The 21,613-nt window shown below is 44.9% G+C and overlaps 1 protein-coding gene and 1 long non-coding RNA gene across 2 annotated transcripts in view; both read left to right on the plus strand.

Moving 5' to 3' along the window:
• LOC115466400 (oocyte zinc finger protein XlCOF22-like) overlaps positions 1 to 21,613 on the plus strand; it is a 206,651-nt gene that overhangs the window by 183,333 nt on the left and 1,705 nt on the right. Inside the window, exon 8 of the mRNA XM_030197601.1 lies at positions 15,334 to 15,447. Within this exon, the coding sequence (XP_030053461.1) occupies positions 15,334 to 15,447 (114 nt within the window). The remainder of the gene's footprint in view (positions 1 to 15,333; positions 15,448 to 21,613) is intronic.
• Positions 928 to 9,084, plus strand: LOC115466432. The gene is made up of 3 exons (XR_003941549.1): positions 928 to 1,425; positions 1,562 to 1,679; positions 9,067 to 9,084. It is a non-coding gene; the product is annotated as an uncharacterized LOC115466432 (long non-coding RNA).

Consider the following 21,613-nt stretch of genomic DNA (forward strand, 5'->3'; position numbering starts at 1 on the left):
AGGTGAAAAAATCTCAGCACCAATACAACTCCTCAAAATGACCCAGTGATAGCGATTTAAGACAAATTACTACTCTAACTACTGATGAAAGCTTATTTCATTGTGACAGTTCCTCTGTGTACATATGCTGCGCACACCGTCCTGTTGCTAAATATAACTGAGATAAAATAACAATTTACAATGACAATGTGGATACAGCAGCTGATAGTTTGTTTACTTTGTTTTGGGTGTACCAATATGGTGGCTACTGGGGGAAACCAGTTTCAGCTTTGTGATGTCATATCATCTCCTGTTCTTTCTCCAACCTTCTTACACTAACCCACCAGCCTCTTTATCTCCCACCTCTTTAGTTGTTGCTGCCTCCTCCTTCCAACTGCTACATCAGTCAACATGAGAGATTTCCAGTGGAAGGACCAGGAAGTCTGTTCAAAATAATGGAGATTTAAGGGGACAGAACTCGTACCACATACTTCATACTGTAATGTACTGGAGCTCTGATCTTACAGACTGAGGTCATATAACAAAGTCTGTTACAGAAACATAGTAACATAGTAGATGATGGCAGATAAAGACCTACACGGTCCATCCAGTCTACCCAACAAGATAAACATTATAATGAAACTGTGACTGACGGTGTCCTGTCTGCTTTTCTAGGCCTTGTTCAAGGATGTTTCTGCTTATTTCTTGGAAGTGGAATGGGACATTCTGGGATAATGGCAGAAGGAGCTGTACAAGGTCATCAAGGAGATTCATGACATCCTCATCTATTTTTATCATCTACCACAGGCACATTAATGGAATGGATGCTGTTATTTTATCAGAGCTGGAAAAATCCCAGGTACCAGGTCCCATGGGCACCTGAAATTGAGACCTGGCTTCTGATGCAAAAGATGCTGCTCTGTGCTGTAAGAAAAAATGTTTACCTTAAACTGGAGGCTTCATGCAAGACCAGCTGCAGTCTGTCTCCCTTTTCCGTATTACAAAAATTTGACCCCTCTTGCTGAGAACTACAACTTCTATGTAAGAATATAAACCAGGTTTCAGTGGGTGTGAATCCTCACGCTCAAAATTGGTTGCGGATCTCGGCGCAAAACACTATTCTATAAACAACGCCTAACTCTGAGAACCGTTATTAGAATAGGGATTAGCTCTAGTTTTTATCAGCATCATTTTTTTGTCACCATATACAGAACTTAGTCCTATGTACACACACACACTTTCGTGCACTGCTTGTTCACAACAGGAAACAGATGGAACCTTCCCAGGGCTTCTACATATAAATTAAAATTCCATTTTCCTACTTATTTACAGGTTATTCAATTGTTAATCCTGATGTTATATTCAAGATAGAAAGGGAAGATGAAAAATGTTTAATGCAACACTTTGAGTGGGAGGGAAAAGAAAACCCAGATGATCCCATGAAGAGTAAGTAGATGTTTTGGATTAAGGGCTCTGAATTTTCAGATCAACGTCTTCAGACATTTGGAGACTTAAAGTCCATTTCCTAGTTTAGTATTATCATATCCTTGGTGAATCCTTCTAGTGTGTTTTCTCTTAACAGGCCTTCCGATTATAACGTCTGTGATCTCACTCGGTGTTAAACAAGAGGAAGAGCTCCCCTTGATGGATCCTCCTAAATCAGAGACATCTGAACAGACTCACCCTCCTGTAACGAGTAAGTATAAAATTCCTCCTGCACCTCTTACTAAAGCCAGCTGGGATTATTTAGGAATTCAGAACTGGTGGGATAAGAAGCCATTTTCCTCTCTGTAAAGCAGGTACTGCCGGGGTGTGTGATTGAACAGCAGCGTTAATACTACTAGTAGTACTACTTATCATTTCTATAACGCTATTAGACGTACACAGCATTGTACACAGGCATGTAGGAGACAAAGCTTAGAATCTAATCAAGACAGATCAATAAGAGATTAAGGACTTAACATTTATTGTGGGAAGGGCTAATTGTAGAACAAACGAGAATAGTTGAAGGGGAGGGAAGAGGAGACAGGAGAAGTGCTGCACATGGATGAAGAGCAGGGGGAGGAGAGAGGAGAAATGGTGGACATGGAGGGGAGGGGGAGGAGAAAAATGCTGAACATGAATGGAGGGAGGGAAGAGAGGAGAAATGCTAGATATGGATGGAGAGAAAGAAAGAGGAAAGAGATGCATGTGGAGGGGAGGGAAGAGAGGAAAAATGGTAGACATGGATGGAGGGGAGGGACAAGGAAGGAGATGCATAGGGATTTAGAGGGAAAAAAAACTGGGGCTGAAGACCTCTCCTACTCTGTCTTACAGAATCTTAAGGCCCAATTTTAAAAAGGGTTTATTAACTGGGCAGGAGAGGCTCCTGCCCAGTTAAACCACGCTGAGCTGGTCATTCCCAGATATTCGGTGGCCCTTAACTGGATAGTGTCACTGAATATCCCCTTTGCTGTCCTAACTTTACGTGCTGAGATTACCGGGCACTGTCCTATTAACCACACTTACCTGTATATTCAATCCTGGTGTCTGGACATGGCCTGGTGTTAATTATCTGGGGTTAATTCAGCCTGTGGGTTGTAAGCAGCTAAAACTCCTGACTGCCTCGAGCTGAATATCTACCTCAGAATGATTTACCAGTTTTCCAATTGTCGTTGTCCAACAGAATCTGATTTATATTTCAACGGTTTTTATTGATGACAATACACATTGTAAACATAATCCATAAAGTCAAACATTTCATTAACCTAAGAACAGGTCACTGTTGCATACATACATCATAACTGCATCATCAATATTTTCTATCATCATTTTCTCCCCCCCCCCCCTCCCCCCCCCCCCCCCCGGTTAACATCTTCACAATAATCTTTGTACTTCATAGCGTCTAGTCTTTTCCAATATCTATTACAGGACTATACCCATTTACAACCTGAAGTGCTTATCTCCTGAACACCCCATTTGCTAAGGCGTTCCAAGTCTATTTAGCACCGCACTTCGTGCTTTGTGGGATATGTTTTGCAAATACTTACTCCATATATTAATAAACTCCTTTCTTTTCTTTGGATTACCATAAGCCGTCCTAGCCTCCCAAAGCATTAATTCATGCATCCTATTTCTCCAGTACCAAAAGGAGGGTGGATCTTCTTGCACCCAGTGTTTAAGTATGCATTTTTTCCCCACTGCATATGCCTTGCATAAAAATAGCTCTATATGTCTGTTTGATATCCCATATGCATCCCTTTTGTTCAACAACACTCCTCTCCAAGAGGGGAGTAATCTTTGCCCTATGAGATGTTCAATATAGTTCTGTATCGCTCTCCAAAATAATTTTATTCTAGTACATTTCCAGAATGCATGCAAAAAGGTATTACTTTCTCTATTACACTTGGAGCATTGAGCTTCGCCTATCCAACCCGCTCTTGCTGCTTGATTTTGTGTTATGTATCCCCTGTGTATTACCCTATATTGACTCTCCTGTAACTCTGCCCCACCTACTTGTTTTGGTATATCTTTTATCAATTTTGCAAAATTTATTCCTTTCAATTCGTATCCCAGATCCTTGCTCCATGCCTCTTTAAGTATCTCGTAGGTACGGGGGGGACTTAGTGATACTAAAGTTCTATGTAAACTCGATATTGATACCTGCCCGTGCGCATCTCCCTTTAAAAATTCACGAAGCCTGCAACCAAGCTTCGTGCCTATTGCTTCTTGGTCCATACTGCACCAGTAATGATGTAGTTGTTTATATGAGTAATGATCCTGGTTGGCTAAGGACAATCTCTGCTGCAGATCCTGGAAGCTATACAACCCTCCCTCCTCATTAACTAGGTGTTCGAGCAAGGTAATCCCCGCCCTCGACCACCTATCAAATATACCTTTCTCCATTCCCGGTGGAAAGTCCCCATTTCCTTTTAGTGGAAGCTGATCGCTAACGTTGGGGTTTTGCCTCCACATCTGCATGAGCGATCGCCAAATGCTTCTCATTGGCCGTAGCAATATGCTTTTCCGAAAGTTTAATGGTAAATTTTTTGTTTTGGCCTGCAATATAAAATTCAAGTGCCAGGGCTCAAATAGTGTTCCCTCCCATCTAGTCGGCGTATACTGGTTTGTATTGAGCAGCCAATCCCTAAGATGTCGCAACAGGCATGCTTGATTGTATCGTTTTATACAGGGTAATCCCACTCCCCCCTGCATCCAGCCATCATACAGATATTCAAAACGAACTTTTGATTTCTTCCCCCCCCACAGGAACTTTCGAATTATTCTATTTAACTTTCTGATGTCTTTACCCAGTATATGTATTGGCAATACCTGCAATATGTAGAGCCACCTTGGGAATATAATTATTTTAAACATATTGATTCTGCCTATTAAGGACAGGGGCAGATGGTTCCATCTCTCGAGAGATCTGCTGGTGTCCTGTAACAACTTTTCTATATTGATTTTATATAGATTAGTAGTATCCATAGTCAAGCGCACTCCCAGATATCTGAACGATTCCTCCGCCCATTTTAACGGTAATTGTCCTTGCCATTCTCTAACGTGGGCTCCCTCCCTCTGCATCGCTTCAGACTTCTCTAGATTTAGCTTAAAACCTGAAAAGTCACCGTACTCTGCCATACACTCAATGAGAGCTGGTAATGATTCCTCTGGCTGAGTCACATGTGCTAATAAGTCATCAGCAAATGCTGCTATTTTAAAAGTTTCCGTGCCCATCCTAACTCCCTGTACATCGGGTGTTTGTTGAATATTTCTAATCAATGGGTCTAATGTTAATACAAATAGTAGAGGTGACAGTGGGCATCCCTGCCTTGTTCCCCGACAAATGGGAAAGGGAGGGGACAATATTCCATTCGCCCACACCTGGGCTTGTGGAAGATAGTATAATGCTCTAATTGCCTCCTGAAAAAACCCTGTTATTCCATACGCATCTAATGTTCCAAACAAAAAGTCCCATACTACCCTGTCGAATGCCTTTTCGGCATCGAAGCTGACCAGCACCGACGGCGTGGCCCGCTCCGCTACCGCCTCCAATGTTACCAATATCTTTCTCACATTTTTTGTAATATTTCGACCCTGTACAAATCCCACCTGTGAGTCTTCAATGATATCTGGCAGAATTCGCGATAATCGATTTGCTAAAACCTTGGCAAATAATTTAGCCTCATAATTGAGTAGCGAAATTGGCCTATAAGATTCTGGTTTCTGTGTGTCCCGTCCAGGTTTTGGGAGCACAATGATCTGAGCTGTCCTCAAGGAGATGGGCATTTGTTTTTCTTGCACTATGGCATTAAACATTAATGTGATGGGTACCACTACTTCATCCCTCACCATTTTATAGAATTCTCCTCTATACCCATCTGGTCCCGGGGCTTTCCCCAAAGGTCCCTGCTGTATGGCCCATGATACTTCATCTTCCGTTATGGGGGCATTTAACCTATCTTGGCTCTCTATATCTATTCTCGGAAGATTTTGTCCCTCCAGATACATTTCGCTATCCATCGGAGGTGGGTCTGGGACATCGTACAGCTGCCTGTAGTAATCTTGCAAAATTCTGTTTATTTGGGCATCTTTATTTTCTAAAATTCCATTTGACGAATATAGTGCGTTTATTTTATGGGGGCCTTGCCTGGGTTTTGCTAACCTAGCCAACATCTTTCCCCCTCTGTTAGCATATTTATATAATTGATATCTATAAGAACCATAGTTGTGTTGGGCCTTACTATGAAGTCTCTCATTCAGGGTTTGCTGCAGTTCTAAAAGTTGGGCTTTTAATGTGACAGTATGTTGGCGTCCATATTCCCGCCGTACCCGTGTTATTTCCTTCTCTAGCCAAATCTGTTCCTTCTCCCTTGCCTTTTTTTGATGGCTAGTATATGCGATTATCTCTCCCCTAAGTACTGCCTTTGCCGTATCCCAATAAAGTATAGGAGTTGTCGTATGTGCCTGATTGGTGTCTTGGAACTGCTTATACTTTTTAATTATAAAATCTCGGAATCCCTGATCTTTGTATAACCGAATAGGGAACCTCCACTGGAACTGTCTAACCTCTCTCTCCAAAGGCTCCCATACGGTCATTACCATTGCATGATCTGATATTTTAATGGGGCCTATTTCTGCACTACATATTTTAGTAAATAGTGAACGAGATATAAATATATAATCAATCCTCGACATGGTGGCATGTGCGCGAGACAAATGAGTATAATCACGCTCTACGGGATGCAATGTTCGCCACACATCCACCAGGTCCAGGACCTCACTTAACACATCCAGTCCTCTTGATTCCGTTCCTGCTCCTCTTCTTCCCCCCTGTGATCTATCCAGTGTGGGATCCACTACTGCATTGAAATCTCCCCCAACTAGTATGGGTGTTCCTTCAAAACTTATTAAATGGTGTAAAAGTTGTTTATAGAAAGCTTTGTTATACGTGTTAGGAGCATACACATTACATACAACTACTGGTTGACGTTCTACAGTTAAATGTACTATTACAAATCTTCCCGCATCTTCAGCAATTACTTTGTGTGTAGTAATTTGCACCCCTTTCTTGATTAGAATTATGACTCCCGCTTTTTTTGCCTGCGCTGGGGATTCATAATATGAGCCCACCCACCAACGGCATAGTTTCTCATGTTCTTTGGCACTTAAATGCGTTTCTTGAAGTAATGCTATTTGCACCTTTTGCTTGTGGAGTGCTTGGAGTATCTTCTGCCTTTTTATCGGCGAAGAAATACCTCCTACATTCCATGTCACTACTTTAAGGGCCATTAAGTGTTATCGTAAGTTAGCTGTAATATTACCTTGATTCCTTCTCTGACTGAACGGGGAGGGCATCCCAGCCTATACCCCCCCCCCCCCTGTAGTTGATCCTGTTTCCACATGGGTGCTCTCCTCGTGTGTCACCTACTGTGTTGCCTGTATTCCCCTGTTCCTCTGTAACCATGAAGTTCTTGCTCCTCATTATCCCTCCCCCCCTCCCTCTCCCATCCTCCCCCCTACTACCCAACTTCCCCATACTCTTATTAGCACCTATAGTGCTCTACTTCCGTGCTTCCGACCCGGGATCCCATCTAGACCAACCTTGCTTATATGTTATTTAACCCCTTCCCCCTCATTTTACCTTATTGACTTTACAAACAATATCAACAACTTCAAAACTTTATAACTCTGCATCAAATAGTCTCTGGACTCCTCACCACTTCTGCTCCTCCTCTTACTGTAGTACCAGTCTCTCTTTTATTATCCAACGCACTATTCAGGTTGTGCTCGATGTTCTCGGCCTTTCATCCTCCAGCCGGTCCACAAATGCTTGGGCGGCTTCCACCGTATCACAAAATCTGACTGAACCATTGTGCTGGATTCTCAATTTTGCTGGATACAATAAACTGAACCTTATCTGCATTTTATGTAGTCGCCCACAAATTTGCGAGTATTGCTTGCGCTGGAGGGAAACTTTGGTAGAATAGTCCTGAAAGCACAGTATCTTATGTCCGTCCACCTTCAGCTTCTCTCCTTTCCGAAAAGCTATTAACACATCTATCTTATGTTGATAGTGTAGCATTCGCAATATGACCACTCTTGGCCTTGTGTTAGACTCTTTTCTTGGACCCAAACGGTGTGCTCGTTCTATCTTGATTGGTCCCGCGGTACTTTGGTTAGTCAAAATCTTGGTGAGCCATGGCTCCAAAAAACCTCTCAGTTCCACCTCTGGTATTGATTCTGGTATGCCTACCAGCCGAAGATTATTCCTTCGAGATCGATTCTCCAAGTCATCCACTTTATCTTCCAAGGTTGTCACCATTGCTTGTAGATGCTCGATGGATTTCGAGGCCTCCTGCGAGGAGGTTTCCACCTCCCCCAGTCGCTGTTGAACCTCCTGGAACTCGTTAGTAAACGTGGTGATTCTTTGATCCATTCCTTCAAGCTTGTCAATTATTTGCTGTAATTTGTTGTTCATGGTTTCCTCTACCGCCATTTTTACCTCCGTGACAATTTCCGTGGCCCAAACGGAACTCACTGATGGTGACGGTGGGGAATTTTTGTCAGCCATCTTTGTACCCCCACTCTTATTCTTCTCCGGCTCTTTCCTGGAGCTTCTGGTCGCCATACAATAATACAAGGGGCAGCTGTAGTCTATTCGACTGATTTAATACTATTCTTTGTCCCAGTTTCTCAGCTGCAGTGGGTTGACTCGGCTTTTTATTATGTGCTGGATACTGTTTTATTAGTCTTTGTCTCTATGCTAAGTATTCCTCTTTCTCTTTATTATTCAATTGGCACATTTTCATTTACAGTGACTGGTGCTGTGTTCCTTGCTCTTGTTTCCCCGTGCTTCTCTGCCCATTAGCTCTCCGCCATTTTCTCCAGATAGCACGTTACCTTGTCCTCTGCTCCTCGTGCCCCACACTCTTATCCGTCCTCCGCCGCACCCGCATCTGGCTGCTCCTACCTGCACTCTCAATCGCCCGTTCCAGAGCACACCAGCGAGGCCCTTTTGTTTTTTTAAGCCTCCAGGTCTCTCGCCAGCATCGGGCCCGTAGTTCCGCTCCCTGCTGGCCGCCTCCGGCCCCGACTCCACGCGGTTGCGGTCAGACGCGCGATTGCCGATTTTCACCGCGCCGTCTTTGCCAAGCGGCTTCGCGGTTCTCAATTATGTGCCTGGGACACTCCTCCACAATAACCCGTCCACTCCGTCTTGTTCTGGGGGTTGGAGCTGTCGTAATCGATAGGATCCCCGGTCGTTGCCTGCAGGAGCTCACATTACAGCGGCCATCTTGGCTCGCAGCTCCACCGGAAGTCCCAACAGAATCTGATTTATATAGACACTAGATGGAAAACTGTGTAAAAAAATCAAAACTCGTGAAGACAGACATTTCCATTATATTTATGCAGTATTAGTGTGTATAACACATCTGTTTGTAGCTGTTGAGAAAGGAGTTGCTCACCACAGTATGAAAATATCGGGGTATTTCTAGAATACATTTCTGTTGATGATCAATACAGCAGTACCCTTGGAGGTGCCTGTGAATAATTCTGTGGTAACGTTTAAAAGAAACATATTTTGCTGTCATTTTCCTATAATAGGTTCCCACAATGTCAAGCCTGACATTTTAATCCGATTTGAGCAAGAGGAATTCAAGACTGAGCCTCAGGGATCTGAGGAAACAGGAAATCGGATCACCACAGACAGATGTGAGGAACTGCCTGAAGCATGTGATGAAGCTTCGATTAAAGCTAGTAATGAGGTGATACAAACTTTTCCTATAAGAAAGATGCCTCCTCTGGACCAGGGATAGTGAGAATGAGGTGTTATAATCACAGCCTCTGACTTCCAACTCTTGTTGTCCAAATCGGTATAATCGAAGCTCGATTTAGGAAGTCTTCAACTGCTTTCCGTCGCAAGGACGTCCAAAGTTCAAGGGGGCGTGTCGGAGGCGTAGTGAAGGTGGGACTTGGTCGTGCCTAACACTTGGATGTCCTTCACCCATAATCAAAAAAAAAACAAGAATGTCTTTGACGGACACATGGACGACTTTACCTGGCCGTGTTTTTCTTACGACCAAGGCACAAAAAGGTGCCCGAAATGACCAGATGATCACCGGAGGGAATCGGGGATGACCTCCTCTTATTACCCCAGTGAACACTAACCCCCTACCACCCTCAAAAAACATCTTTCAGAATATGTCCTTCCAGCCTCAGATGTCATACTCAGGTCCATCATAGCAGTATCAGTTCCCTGGAGCAGTTTTAGTGGGTGCAGTGCACTTCAGACAGGCGGACCCAGCCCCTCCCCCCCTCACCTGTTATGTTTGTGGAGGAATCAGCGAGACCTCCAAAACCCACCACAACAAACCCACTGTACCCACATCTGGGTGCCCCCGTTCATCTAGTTGGGGGGAGTGGGTTTTGGAGGACTCAGCATACAAGGTAAGGGAGCTATGTACCTGGGAGCAATTTATGAAGTCTACCTCAGTGCCCCTTAGGGTGCCCGGTTGGTGTCCTGGCATGTCAGGGGTACCAGGGCACTACCAATGCTGGCTCCTCCCATGACTAAATGGCTTACATTTGGTCGTTTCTGAGATGGACATTCTTGGTTTCGAAAATCTGTGAAAATCAGAAACTACCAAGTCTAGGGACGACCAAATTTCAGGATTTGGACATCCCTGTCCATATTATCAAAAAAAAAAGATTGACGTATATCTTGTTTCGAAAATACGGATTTCCCCGCCCCTGGATGGGGATGTTTTGCGAGGACGTCCAAATAAAAACTTGGACGTCCCTTTCGAAAATGCCCCTCAATGTGTTCTATTTTTCTTATTTTTACTTTTTGTCTTTGTGTTCTTTTTTTGTTTGTTTTTCATTTCTTCTTTCTCTTATTCTCCCTCACCCTTATCCATGTTTCTCTCTCTTTCCTTCATCTTCTTTAGTAGCTATTGTTTTTCATCCTTTATGAATTGTTATGATCTTCCCTGTATCTCTCACTATTTCTGACTTCTCTCTATCCACTTTGCAATCTGTTTCCTGCTGAATTTTTATCCTGTTTCACTCAATTTCCTCTTTAATATATAGTTCTACCACCCTCCAGTTTAATCAGCTGTCATGGTGATATAATTTGGATCCTGATTTCAGAGTGTTCCATTGGTTATCTTCCTTTCAGAGATCAGGGGCCCTGTGGTGATATCAGTGCACAGGTATGCCATGTGCCGAGACCTTCTTTTACCACTGCCCTCGCTGCTGCACCCCAAAACATAATCCAGCCTGGAAATGGTGTGCCCAACGATAGAGCCAGATTGCCATATGCCATTGCCCCAGTAGCCTTACTGCGGCATAATAAAAGGGCCCCTAAGTGCAATATACTCTAACTCTCCCTTCTTATTTTCAGGCTTCTAGGATTTGGATACAGACATTTCAAAGTGTGTTTTTTGTCCGTACTGTATTTACAACTTGCTAAGTAGTTGACAGGGATAATTAGCAGTCTTCACTCTCCATCTGCTCTTCCCTTGAAGGCATCTGGCCTACCTCTGCCTTTGTTTCAATTTCCCCATCGAGGTGCCCTTACTTCACTGTTCTGATAGTATCCTTTAAAGATACCTAATCTCAGTCCATCTGCTCCTGAGCGACTGTCAGCTTTCCTTTCCCCCATGTTCTAGTTTAAAAGTTGTTGCATCTCCTTTTAAACAGCCTGATTCTGCCCTGGTTAAGGTGTGGCACATCTTTTTGGAACATGCTTCCCCATCACTGTTTAAAATTCTATCTAGGTGATGTGTGAGATCTGCCTTCTTCACGCTATCCTTTCCCTTCCCTCCCTAGCAGAAGCTCCTGAAGACACATCCTCAGTGCGAGATCGTGGCTATTGGATCATTTCTGCCTCACCAAATTTCCTTTTTAGATGATCTCGCTACCAAGATAGTACAGAGGCTGCCAGACTAGAAATGGGACTTCTCTACTATGTCCATGTTTGGTCTCCTCTATATACTTCTGTGTCTGCTTCAGTGCTTCCAAATCTGGTACTCTAGCCTTGACAAATCAGCCTCATTATTTGAGAACCAGGAGCTCTTTGCACTGAGTACACACTTGTGATCTCTCACCAACTGGGAGATAAGCATACATGGGTGCTATCCAGCCTTTGAATTAAGTGCAACATCTTACTGCTAGATTGCTGCCTGCATCTCAATATTGGTGAATTGTTTAGTTATTCAAACATGCTAAGAGAGTAAGAATACCTAAAGTAATATAAGGGCCTTAAGATTATTTGGTATATTTTATGCTTTTATGTTGTGTTTTTCTCACTGAACTGCAAATTAATTGTTGCATAGGGTGAATCATTTGCTGACGAACATAGCCTGTGGTGACAAATCTCCCCCTTTTCTGCCATCTCTGTCCTTCCTGAACAGCTTTAAGACTGATAATAGCAACAATACACTCACTCATTCACACACTTAGACTCTCTCCCCCTGACACTCAAAGGCATTGAACTGACCAGGATCGGCACCTGGCCAGATAAATGCCCAATAACCGGCTATCTGTAAATTTTCAGTGGAACATGGCCGGCCATGACTCTCTGAAAGTTAACGGCTAGTTGGTTATTTTGCACAATATTTATTTATTGGGATATTAATTTATATAGCTTTTTAGCGCCAGTTTGGCAGCCATATTTGGCCACGTGAATAACTTGAATATCTTTGACAGGTTTCAACTAAACTGGTCAGCGCTGAATATCGGCCAGTTGTTGAAACTAGCCAAAAATAAACTGGATATTCAATGCCAGTCACAGTGGTTTAGTATTGGGGGGGGGGTGTCTCGGGGGGTGGGGGGGGGGGTTCTGTGTTTTCTGCTATATTATTTGACATCTATTTGTCCTCTTTATGTGATCTTTTGTGACAGAATATTGTCAGTTTTTTTTATTATCAACTGCACCTTTTTCTAAGTCTCCTGGTTCTCATCAGTCACAGATAGTTGAGCATTTTAGTGAGATTTCAGCACAATGTGGTCAGTATGGCCTAAAAGACTGAGATGATGGTGGTACCTACTGATCAGCTGTGCTCTTTTCTGTATTTTTGTCTTTACCCTCCTTTCTTGAACCTATTCCAATTCAGAATAAAATCTGTTATCTAGGAATAGTTCTCGACTCTGCTGACATTTTGGCCACAGGTTTTGTTATGTATTTTTTTAACTTTGCTGCTTCATCTTCAGTATGTCAGATGATTTTTTATGTTGACTGAATTGCTGATTTTTACTTAAATGTGATTATTGTAATATTGTATATTTAGGTTTGGCTGACATAGAGCAGTAGGATCCTTTTCCAAAACAGATTCTAAGTGACTGGGATCCATTATACAATACTGGCTTAACCTGAGATCGGCACGACTCACATTTAGATGCTCAGTGTTACTAGCCATAGAGCTGGCGTAAGTGCAGACACCTAGATGAGATTTTCTATAAGTCACGTGCTTAGTCCTGTCTGTTGTTGTGTTGCTCCCTTGCAAGTACACGCTATGTAATTTGGTATTTGCAGAATAGCGCTTAGGCTCCCTGCTAGCAGTTATGCAGGTACCACGACACATACACACTGAAATGCTGGTATTCTAGGCATTTACGTATGCAGCATCTAGTTTATAGCATTTCCTATTTAATGCGTAGTTCTTCCATTCTGAGGGAGTTTCATTGGACACCAGTAAAATGTCGCACACAACTTAAACGTCTTACTTCTGGAAATCTTCGTTCTTCTTGGCAGTGCTGTGGGTTATAAAACTTCCATGACACAGTGTGTTTTTATTATGATGTACACAACTTGAACAGTTTACTCTTGAAGTTGCGATGTGAGTAGCATTATTTGATGTTTTGAAAAACGATAAAGACTTGGCTGTTCTCTTCTGCTTTCCCATTTTTATTTTCAAAGATTTTCTGTTTCTGTTATTGTTTCTTTTTATGTGAACTATTACATATGTTTCTTGTAAACCATCTAGAAGTATGTTGATAGGAGGGTGTATATTTAATAAAATGAAATGAAAAATAATTACATTTTGATGTAGGGTGTCCTGTTTGCTGTTCTAGGACTTGGTCACATTCAAGGATGTCGCTGCTTATTTCTTGGACATGGAGTGGGACATTCTGGGAGAAAGGCAGAAGGAGCTGTACAAGAAAGTCATCAAGGAGATTCATGACATCCTCATCTCACGAGGTAAATATGTTTCTCTGTCATCTACCACACAAGCACATAATGGGATCAGTGGTGTAAAAATCACAGGAACTAGTGTGTTTTCCCAATCCCTTTGCCCCCACAGGGAGGGGAAACACTACAGCCTCATAGGCTGAAAAAAATAAGAGAGAAAACTTAGACTCAGGCGCATCCAATAATTATCTTGGTATCTCACAGAGCCAATATACAAAATAATTGTTATCTCTCTGGAGCAGGTTGTCAGAAAGCCAAACATGAATCCTGAATAACAAAAAGACTGCTCAGCTCACATTGTCCCAACCATTACATATATAACCTTAGTAAGTTTCACTTCTCATAAATCATGTGATTTCTCCCAAACTAGAAATCAGAAATTAGCCTGTGCCATATATGGATATTCCTGTATTATGTCACTGTCTCCTGATGTGAGTTCACGTGGACAGTCGGTGGCCATTGGCTAATTAGCTATCAGTTCTGTGTGCACAGCGTGTAGTTAGTCACAGGGCATAGAACAATACCCTTGTGTCCTTTCTCTGTCTCTTGCCCCACAAATGAAACATTTCTGGACATCTTAGGCTCACTATGTCTTTCAGCACGCCCCAAGGTTACATCCACCTTATATGAAAAACATACTCAGCTGCAGCCAAATGTGCATCTGTGAAGTATCTGTTCTCAGCTCCTGAGAAAGCACTGATTGTTACACAAGATGCTGAGTTGGCAGGCTAACATGTGAGAACCAAACTGAGCAATGTCAGGTGTAGGCCCCAGCAACAGGCCTACCATAGGAAGGAACATACACTAGATACCATGGGCACCTGAAATTTAAATCCTGGCTTCTGATGCCATCCCATATTCAATAGGAGCCTCTGAAAGACTCCACTGCTACAGGATCTGCAAAAGATGCTGCTCTCTGTTGTAACATAAAATGTAGACCTTAAACTAGAGGCTTCACACAACACCAGCAGGAGTCTCTCTCCCATTCCTATTCAAAATATTTTGGCACAGAAGACCAGAGAAAGTATTTACCTCTCAGATTTCCTTTGAGACTTCTGCATAAGGTCATGACATATCAGTTGCACATGAGTCAATTATATTGAACAGTATGTAACCCTTCTAAATGGTAACCAGAAGATTGGCATCTGCAATGCCTCCACCTAGGAGGGGAATTCTCTATTCCAGAAAACCTCTGTGATATAATCTTAATCAAGTGTCGGGCCACTGCTGCCTCTTCTCTCCAAGCTTTGTCAGACAAATACGCACAACCTGAGATATCTGTACATTCACAAATACACAGACCTCCATGCACACATCACACACTGCTCCATCAAAATATGAAGCAGAGGGAACCTCCCGAGGGATTCTACGAATACAATTTCAAATTAATTTTCCTACTTCTTATTAACAGGTTATTCAATTGTTAATCCTGATGTTATATTCAAGATTAAAAAGGAAGATGAGAAATATTTCACTCAACAATTTGAGTGGGAGGGAAAAGAAAATCCAAATGACTCCATCAACAGTAAGTAAATGTTTTGGATTTAATGGGCTTTTTCATTTTTAGATCACAGGAGATGAGTAATTAACATTAAACATTTGGACACTTAAAATCAGTTTCCTAATTTAGTATTAACAGATATTTGGTGAATCCTTGTAAATTTGTTTTCTCATCACAGACCTTCCAGTTGTAACATCTGTGTTCTCACTGAGTATTAAACAAGAGGAAGATCTCCCCTTCATGGATCATCCTGAATCAGAGATGTCTGAACAGACTCATCCTTATATAACAAGTAAGTATAAAATTGCTCCTGCACATCTTTACTAAAGTCAGCTGGTACAATTCAGGAATTCAGCGCTGGTGGGATAAAAGGTTGTCATCTCCTCTTCTTGTTCCACTGTCTATTTCCCTATTTTGCACAGATTAAACTGTCTGTGGAGATGGAGGAGGCACGGATAGAGGTGGGTATCCCAGGGGTGGGATCAGGTCTGCAAAACCTTTCCAATGTTCCAAAATGTAGAATTTGGTCATCTCCTATAAAATGACCAAAATAGAGAAGACCATCAGGCTTATTTTCGAAAGGGAAGGACGCCCATCTTTCGACACAAATCGGAAGATGGACGTCCTTCTCGCAGGCTCGTCCAAATCGGTATAGTCGAAAGCCGATTTTGGACGACCCCAACTGCAATCCGTCACAGGGACGGCCAAAATTCACGGGGAGGTGTCGGAGGCATAACAAAGGCGGGACTTGGGCGTGCCTAACACTAGGACATCCTCGACCCATAATGGAAAAAAAAAAAAGGACGTCCCTGATGAACACTTGGACGACTTTACTTGGTCCTGTTTTTCTTACGACCAAGCTTCAAAAAGGTGCCTGAAATGACCAAATGACCACCGGAGGGAATCAGGGATGACCTCCCCTTACTCCCCCAGTGGTCACTAACCCCGTCCCGCCCTCAAAAGACATCTGTAAAAATATGTCCTGGCAGTCTGTATTCCAGCCTCAGATGTCACAGCAGTATGCAGGTCCCTGGAGCAGTTTTAGTGGGTACTGCAGTGCACTTCAGACAGGCGACCCAGGCCCCCACACACACACCTATTACATTTGTGGAGGAAACAGCGAGCCTTCCAAAACCCACCACAAACCCACTGTACCCACATCTAGGTGCCCCCTTTCACCCATAAGGGCTATGGTAGTGGTGTACAGTTGTGGGGAGTGGGTTTTGGGGGGCTCAGCACACAAGTATCCTTGTATTATTCTCTTGTTCTTTCCAGACCTACTCACTTTTGTGTCACTACCCTCTATGCATTGTAATCCTTTGTAATTTTGTAAGCCACATTGTGCTCACTATAGTGGGAAAATGTAGGGTATAAATGTACCAAAATAAATAAATAAATAAGGTAAGGGAGCTATGTACCTGGGAGCAATTTCTGAAGACCACTGCAGCGGAGGCATGTCAGGCATGTCAGGGGGACCAGTGCACTCTGAATGCTGGCTCCTCCCACGACCAAATGGCTTGGATTTGGTCGTTTTTGAGATGGACGTCCTCGGTTTCCATTATTGGCAAAAATCAGAAACGACCAAGTCTAGGGATGACCATCTCTAAGGACGACCTAAATTTAATGATTTGGACATCCCTGACCTTATTATCGAAACGAAAGATGGATGCCTATCTTGTTTCGATAATACGGGTTTCCCCGCCTGGGGACGTCCCTTTCGATTATGCCCTCCGTGTCTTTCCCATCTTTGAAACAAACTGTTGCCACGCTCAGGTACAGACTAATCCGTATGTCCCAGAGGTTGAAAATAAGCCTTTCGGGAGATGGTGCTAGTCTGCCAAGGCTGAGGCTGATATAGTTCAGCCACCTTGCAGCAGGTGGCGCTAGGCTGCAGAGGCTGAGCCTGAGTCAGAGGGGCAGGAGGAAGCTAAAGCCCTGAGGCTGAACAGATCAGAGAGGTTCCAGGAGGAAGCTCCAGGAGCGAAGAGAGCTGCATCCTAAGGTGAATACACAGTACCTGTTCTAGGTGCACCCAGTCCTTTCGTGGTGGCCGCCGGAGGGGGACGAGATGCCTCTTCGGGAGCGGCCGGCACGTCCCGTGTGTCGCAATGATGGTTTGGGGGTCCAGCCTCTGGTTCGAGTGGGGCTCGCTTACGCTTGTTTTACCAGAGGTGGGCCCAGATCACGTCAGACCAATGGGTGCTGCAGATAGTGCGAGACGGGTACGCGCTGGAGTTCGACGGTCCTCTGTCCGATTTCTTTCTCGTCTCTCCTTGTCACTCAAGGCGCAAGGCAAGAGCAGTGCGAGACACTCTGTCGCATCTGATCGGTTTAGGCGCTGTGGTGCCTGTTCCTCCAGGAGAATGAGGAACGGGTTGTTACTCCATTTACTTTGTGGTTCCAAAGAAAGAGGATTCCTTTCGGCCCATTTTAGTAACATAGTAGATGACAGCAGAAAAAGACCTGCATGGTCCATCCAGTCTGGCCAACAAGACAAACATATGTGTAAACCTTACCTTGATTTGTACCTGCCTTATTCAGGGCACAGACTGTACAAGTCTGCGCAGCAGTACTTCCCGCCTCCCAACCACCAGTCCCGCCTCCCATCACCGGCTCTGGCACTGACCGTATAAGTCTGCCCTCCACTATCCTCGCCTCCCAACCACCAACCCCTCTTCACCCCACCTGCTCCGCCACCCAATGCGGGTCTAAAGGTTCCTTCCTTTCGGATGGAAACGTTGCGCTCTGTCATTGTAGCGGTTCAGGAAGGGGAGTTTCTGACTTCTTTGGATTTGACAGAAGCTTACTTGCACATCCCCATCCTAGAGGCGCACCAGCGTTTTCTTCGTTTTGTGGTGTTAGGGAGACACTTTCAGTTTTGTGCGCTCCCGTTCGGCCTGGCTACAGCTCCTCGCACCTTTTCCAAGGTGATGGTGGTTGTGGCAGCGGCTCTACGGTTGGAGGGCGTTTTGGTTCATCCGTATCTCGACGACTGGTTAATTCGAGCCAAAACACAGTCGGAGAGCGAGGAGGCTACTGCCCGGGTGGTGACCTTTTTGCAGTCGCTGGGTTGGGTTGTCAATCTGGCCAAGAGTCACCTAGTTCCGTCTCAGTCCCTAGAATATCTGGGAGTCCGTTTCGACACGAAGAGAGGCCAGGTGTTTTTGACAGCTCCTCGCATTTCCAAACTGCAGATTCAGATCCGTCATCTCCGAGCTCAGAGGGCACCTTCGGTGCGGGAGTATCTTCAGGTGTTAGGCCTGATGGCGGCGACTAGAGGTAGTACCTTGGCTAGGACCCACATGAGACAGTTGCAGGGAGCGTTGTTGTCTTGTTGGTCCCCTCAGTCCCAGTGTTTGGAGGAGAGGCTAGCGCTGCCGGAGTTGGTTCGGCGCAGCCTCCGCTGGTGGCTCCACACTCCGAATCTAGCGAAGGGTATGCCGCTAGATGTGCCAAATTGGGTGATACTGACCACGGATGCGAGCTGGGGGGATGTCAGGCTGGGGGGCGTATTGTCTAGGGCAGGTGGCTCAAGGGCGTTAGACGTCAGAAGAGGCGTCTTGGTCCATCAACCACCTGGAGACGCGAGCAATTCGGTTGGCTCTTCGGTCCTTCCAGAGTCTGTTAGAAGACAAGGCAGAGTTCTTTCCGACAATGCCACGGCCGTCGCTTATGTAAATCGACAGGGGGAGGACGAAGAGTCCAGGATTAGCTGTAGAGGCGGCGGAGTTGCTGGGGTGGGCAGAGGCTCATCTTCAGGCTCTCTCGGCAGGCCACGTAGCAGGAGTGGACAATGTCCGCGCGGATTATCTGAGCAGGCACACGTTGGATCCCGGAGAGTGGGCTTTCCATCCCTCCGTGTTCGAGCGGATAGTGTTGCAGTGGGGTCGGCCGGTGTTGGATCTCATGGCGTCGGCCGACAATGCTCAGGTCGCGCAGTTTTTCAGTCGTCGAAGAGATGCTCGAGCCGAGGGTCTCGACGCGTTGGTCCTGTCGTGGCCGACTCAGCAGTTGCTCTATGTGTTTCCGCTGTGGCCGATGGTGGGCCGTGTGGTGCAGCGGTTCGGTCGTCATCCCGGCTTAGTGATTCTGATAGCGGCCAATTGGCCTCGTCAGCCATGGTACGGAGATCTGATGTGTTTGCTGGTGCAGGATCCGCTTCCCCTGGGGCCTCGGGTGAGACTGGTACAGGGGCCGATCCCTCTCCATTCTTGCTTACGGCTTGGCTCTTGAAAGGCACAGTTTGAGAAAGAAGGGTTTCTCAGCCAGGGTAATTGATACGATGTTGCGGTCACGTAAGAAGTCCACGTCGTTGTGCGGGTGTGGCGCATTTTCGAGAATTGGTGTCAAGAACGGAATTTTGTCCCTTTGCGGGCTTCGGTGATGGAAATTTTGGAATTTTTGCAGGATGGTTTGGACAGGGGGCTCTCGCTTTCTTCCCTGAAGGTGCAGGTTTCCGCTTTGTCTTGTTTCAGAGGTAAGATTAGGGGAGTCTCCTTGGCAGCTTCACCGGACGTGGGGCGGTTCCTGAGGGCCGTGAAGTTGATTCGGCCGCCCCGTCGTCCGATGGTTCCGCCTTGGGATTTGAATTTGGTCTTGGAGACTCTGGTGGGTCCTCCATTTGAACCATTGGCGTCCATCACATGTAAATATCTTACATTGAAGACTGTTTTTCTAGTGGCCATTTCCTCCGCTTGTAGAATTTCAGAGCTGCAAGCGTTGTCTTGTAGGGAGCCTTTTCTGTCTTTTGCGAAAGAGAAAGTGACTTTGCGTATGGTTCCTTCCTTTGTTCCTAAGGTGGTTTCGGCGTTTCATGTGAATCAAGTGATTTCGTTACCGGTGTTGGGGGATCATTCGGGGGATATCTCTCAGCGTCGGTTGGCTAAGTTGGATGTTCGCCGCGTCTTGCGGTCGTATTTGAGCAGAACGAGAGAATTCCGGGCTTCGGATAGGTTGCTCGTTTTGTTTGGAGGCCCCAAGAAAAGAGCTGCGGCTTCCAAGGGGACTCTGGCTAGGTGGTTGAAGGAGGCTATTACCTCAGCTTATTTGTTGAAGCGGCGTACGGTGCCCCCGTTACTTAAGGCACATTCTACTCGGGGGGTTGCTGCTTCCTGGGCGGAGAGTAGTTTTGTTCCGCCGCAGGATATTTGTAAGGCAGCGGCACGGTCGTCCATGCATTCCTTTGTGAAGCATTATAGGATTGATGACCAGGCAAAAGAGGATGCGTGTTTTGGAGCGGCTGTGCTGTCTTCTGCTTTTGGAGTGTCCCACCCTTAAGTTTCGACTGCTTTGGTACTTCCCACGCGTCTTGACCGGTCTGGAGGGTCGCTGAGGAAGGTGAAATTAGGCCTTACCTGCTAATTTTCTTTCCTCTAGACCCTCCAGACCGGTCAAGAGCCCGCCCGTTTGATTATCAGAAGTATTGTCAGTATCAGAAGTATTTGAGCCGTGTTCTGCTATGACTATTCCTTCACTTTCTGTGGGTCGGAGAGTTTTCTTCGACTATAATAATTTACAGAGCGGGGGCGCTTGACGTTCCGTCTGTCTGAGCACACTGTTGGTGTTTGGCTATTGGTTTTTCCAGGTACAGGAGTTTCTAGATTCAGAGTTTCTGTTGCAGGGGTTTTCTCTGCTTTGCTAAGTGTTTATTGGCTATTGTGGGCTGGGCACAGGTTATATGTACATAGTTTGAAAGTAGTGTTCTCAGTCTCCCTCTGCTGGTAGGCGAGCATAACCCACGCGTCTTGACCGGTCTGGAGGGTCTAGAGGAAAGAAAATTAGCTGGTAAGGCCTAATTTCACCGTACTTGCTAGGGTTCTTCAGCTTGGAGAAAAGACAGCTGAGGGGAGATATGATTGAGGTCTATAAAATAATGAGTGGAACAGGTAGACGTGAATCGCTTGTGTACTCTTTCCAAAAATACTAGGACTAGGGGGCACAAAATGAAGCTAGAAAGTAGTAAATTTAAAATGAATTGGAGAAAATATTTCTTCACTCAACATGTAATTAAACTCTGGAATTTGTTGCCAAAGAATGTAGTAAAAGTGGTTAGCTCAGCGAGGTTTAAAAAAGGTTTGGCTGGCTTCCTAAAGGAAAAGTTCATAAGCCATTATTAAAATGGACTTAGGGAAAATCCACCATTTATTTCTAGGATAAGCAGCATAAAATGCATATTGTACTGATTTGGGATCTTGCCAGGTACTTGTGACCTGATTGGCCTCTGTTGGAAGCAAGATGCTGGGCTTGATAGACCTTCGGTCTGTCCTAGTATGGCAATACTTATGTAGATCTGTACACTCTCAGCACTGAGCCTTCATATTTACTAGACGATATTCTCAACAATCCCCTGTGGCTGCCTAACCCCCAATGTTCAGTGGCATTAAAGCAGGTAGTACCACTAGGGGCAGGTGTTAGAGAGGAGCCCAGGATTACACAGGTGCCGGCTGGCTCACATAGGT

This window comes from Microcaecilia unicolor, chromosome 3 (assembly GCF_901765095.1).
Source record: "Microcaecilia unicolor chromosome 3, aMicUni1.1, whole genome shotgun sequence".
Taxonomy (NCBI): domain Eukaryota; kingdom Metazoa; phylum Chordata; class Amphibia; order Gymnophiona; family Siphonopidae; genus Microcaecilia; species Microcaecilia unicolor.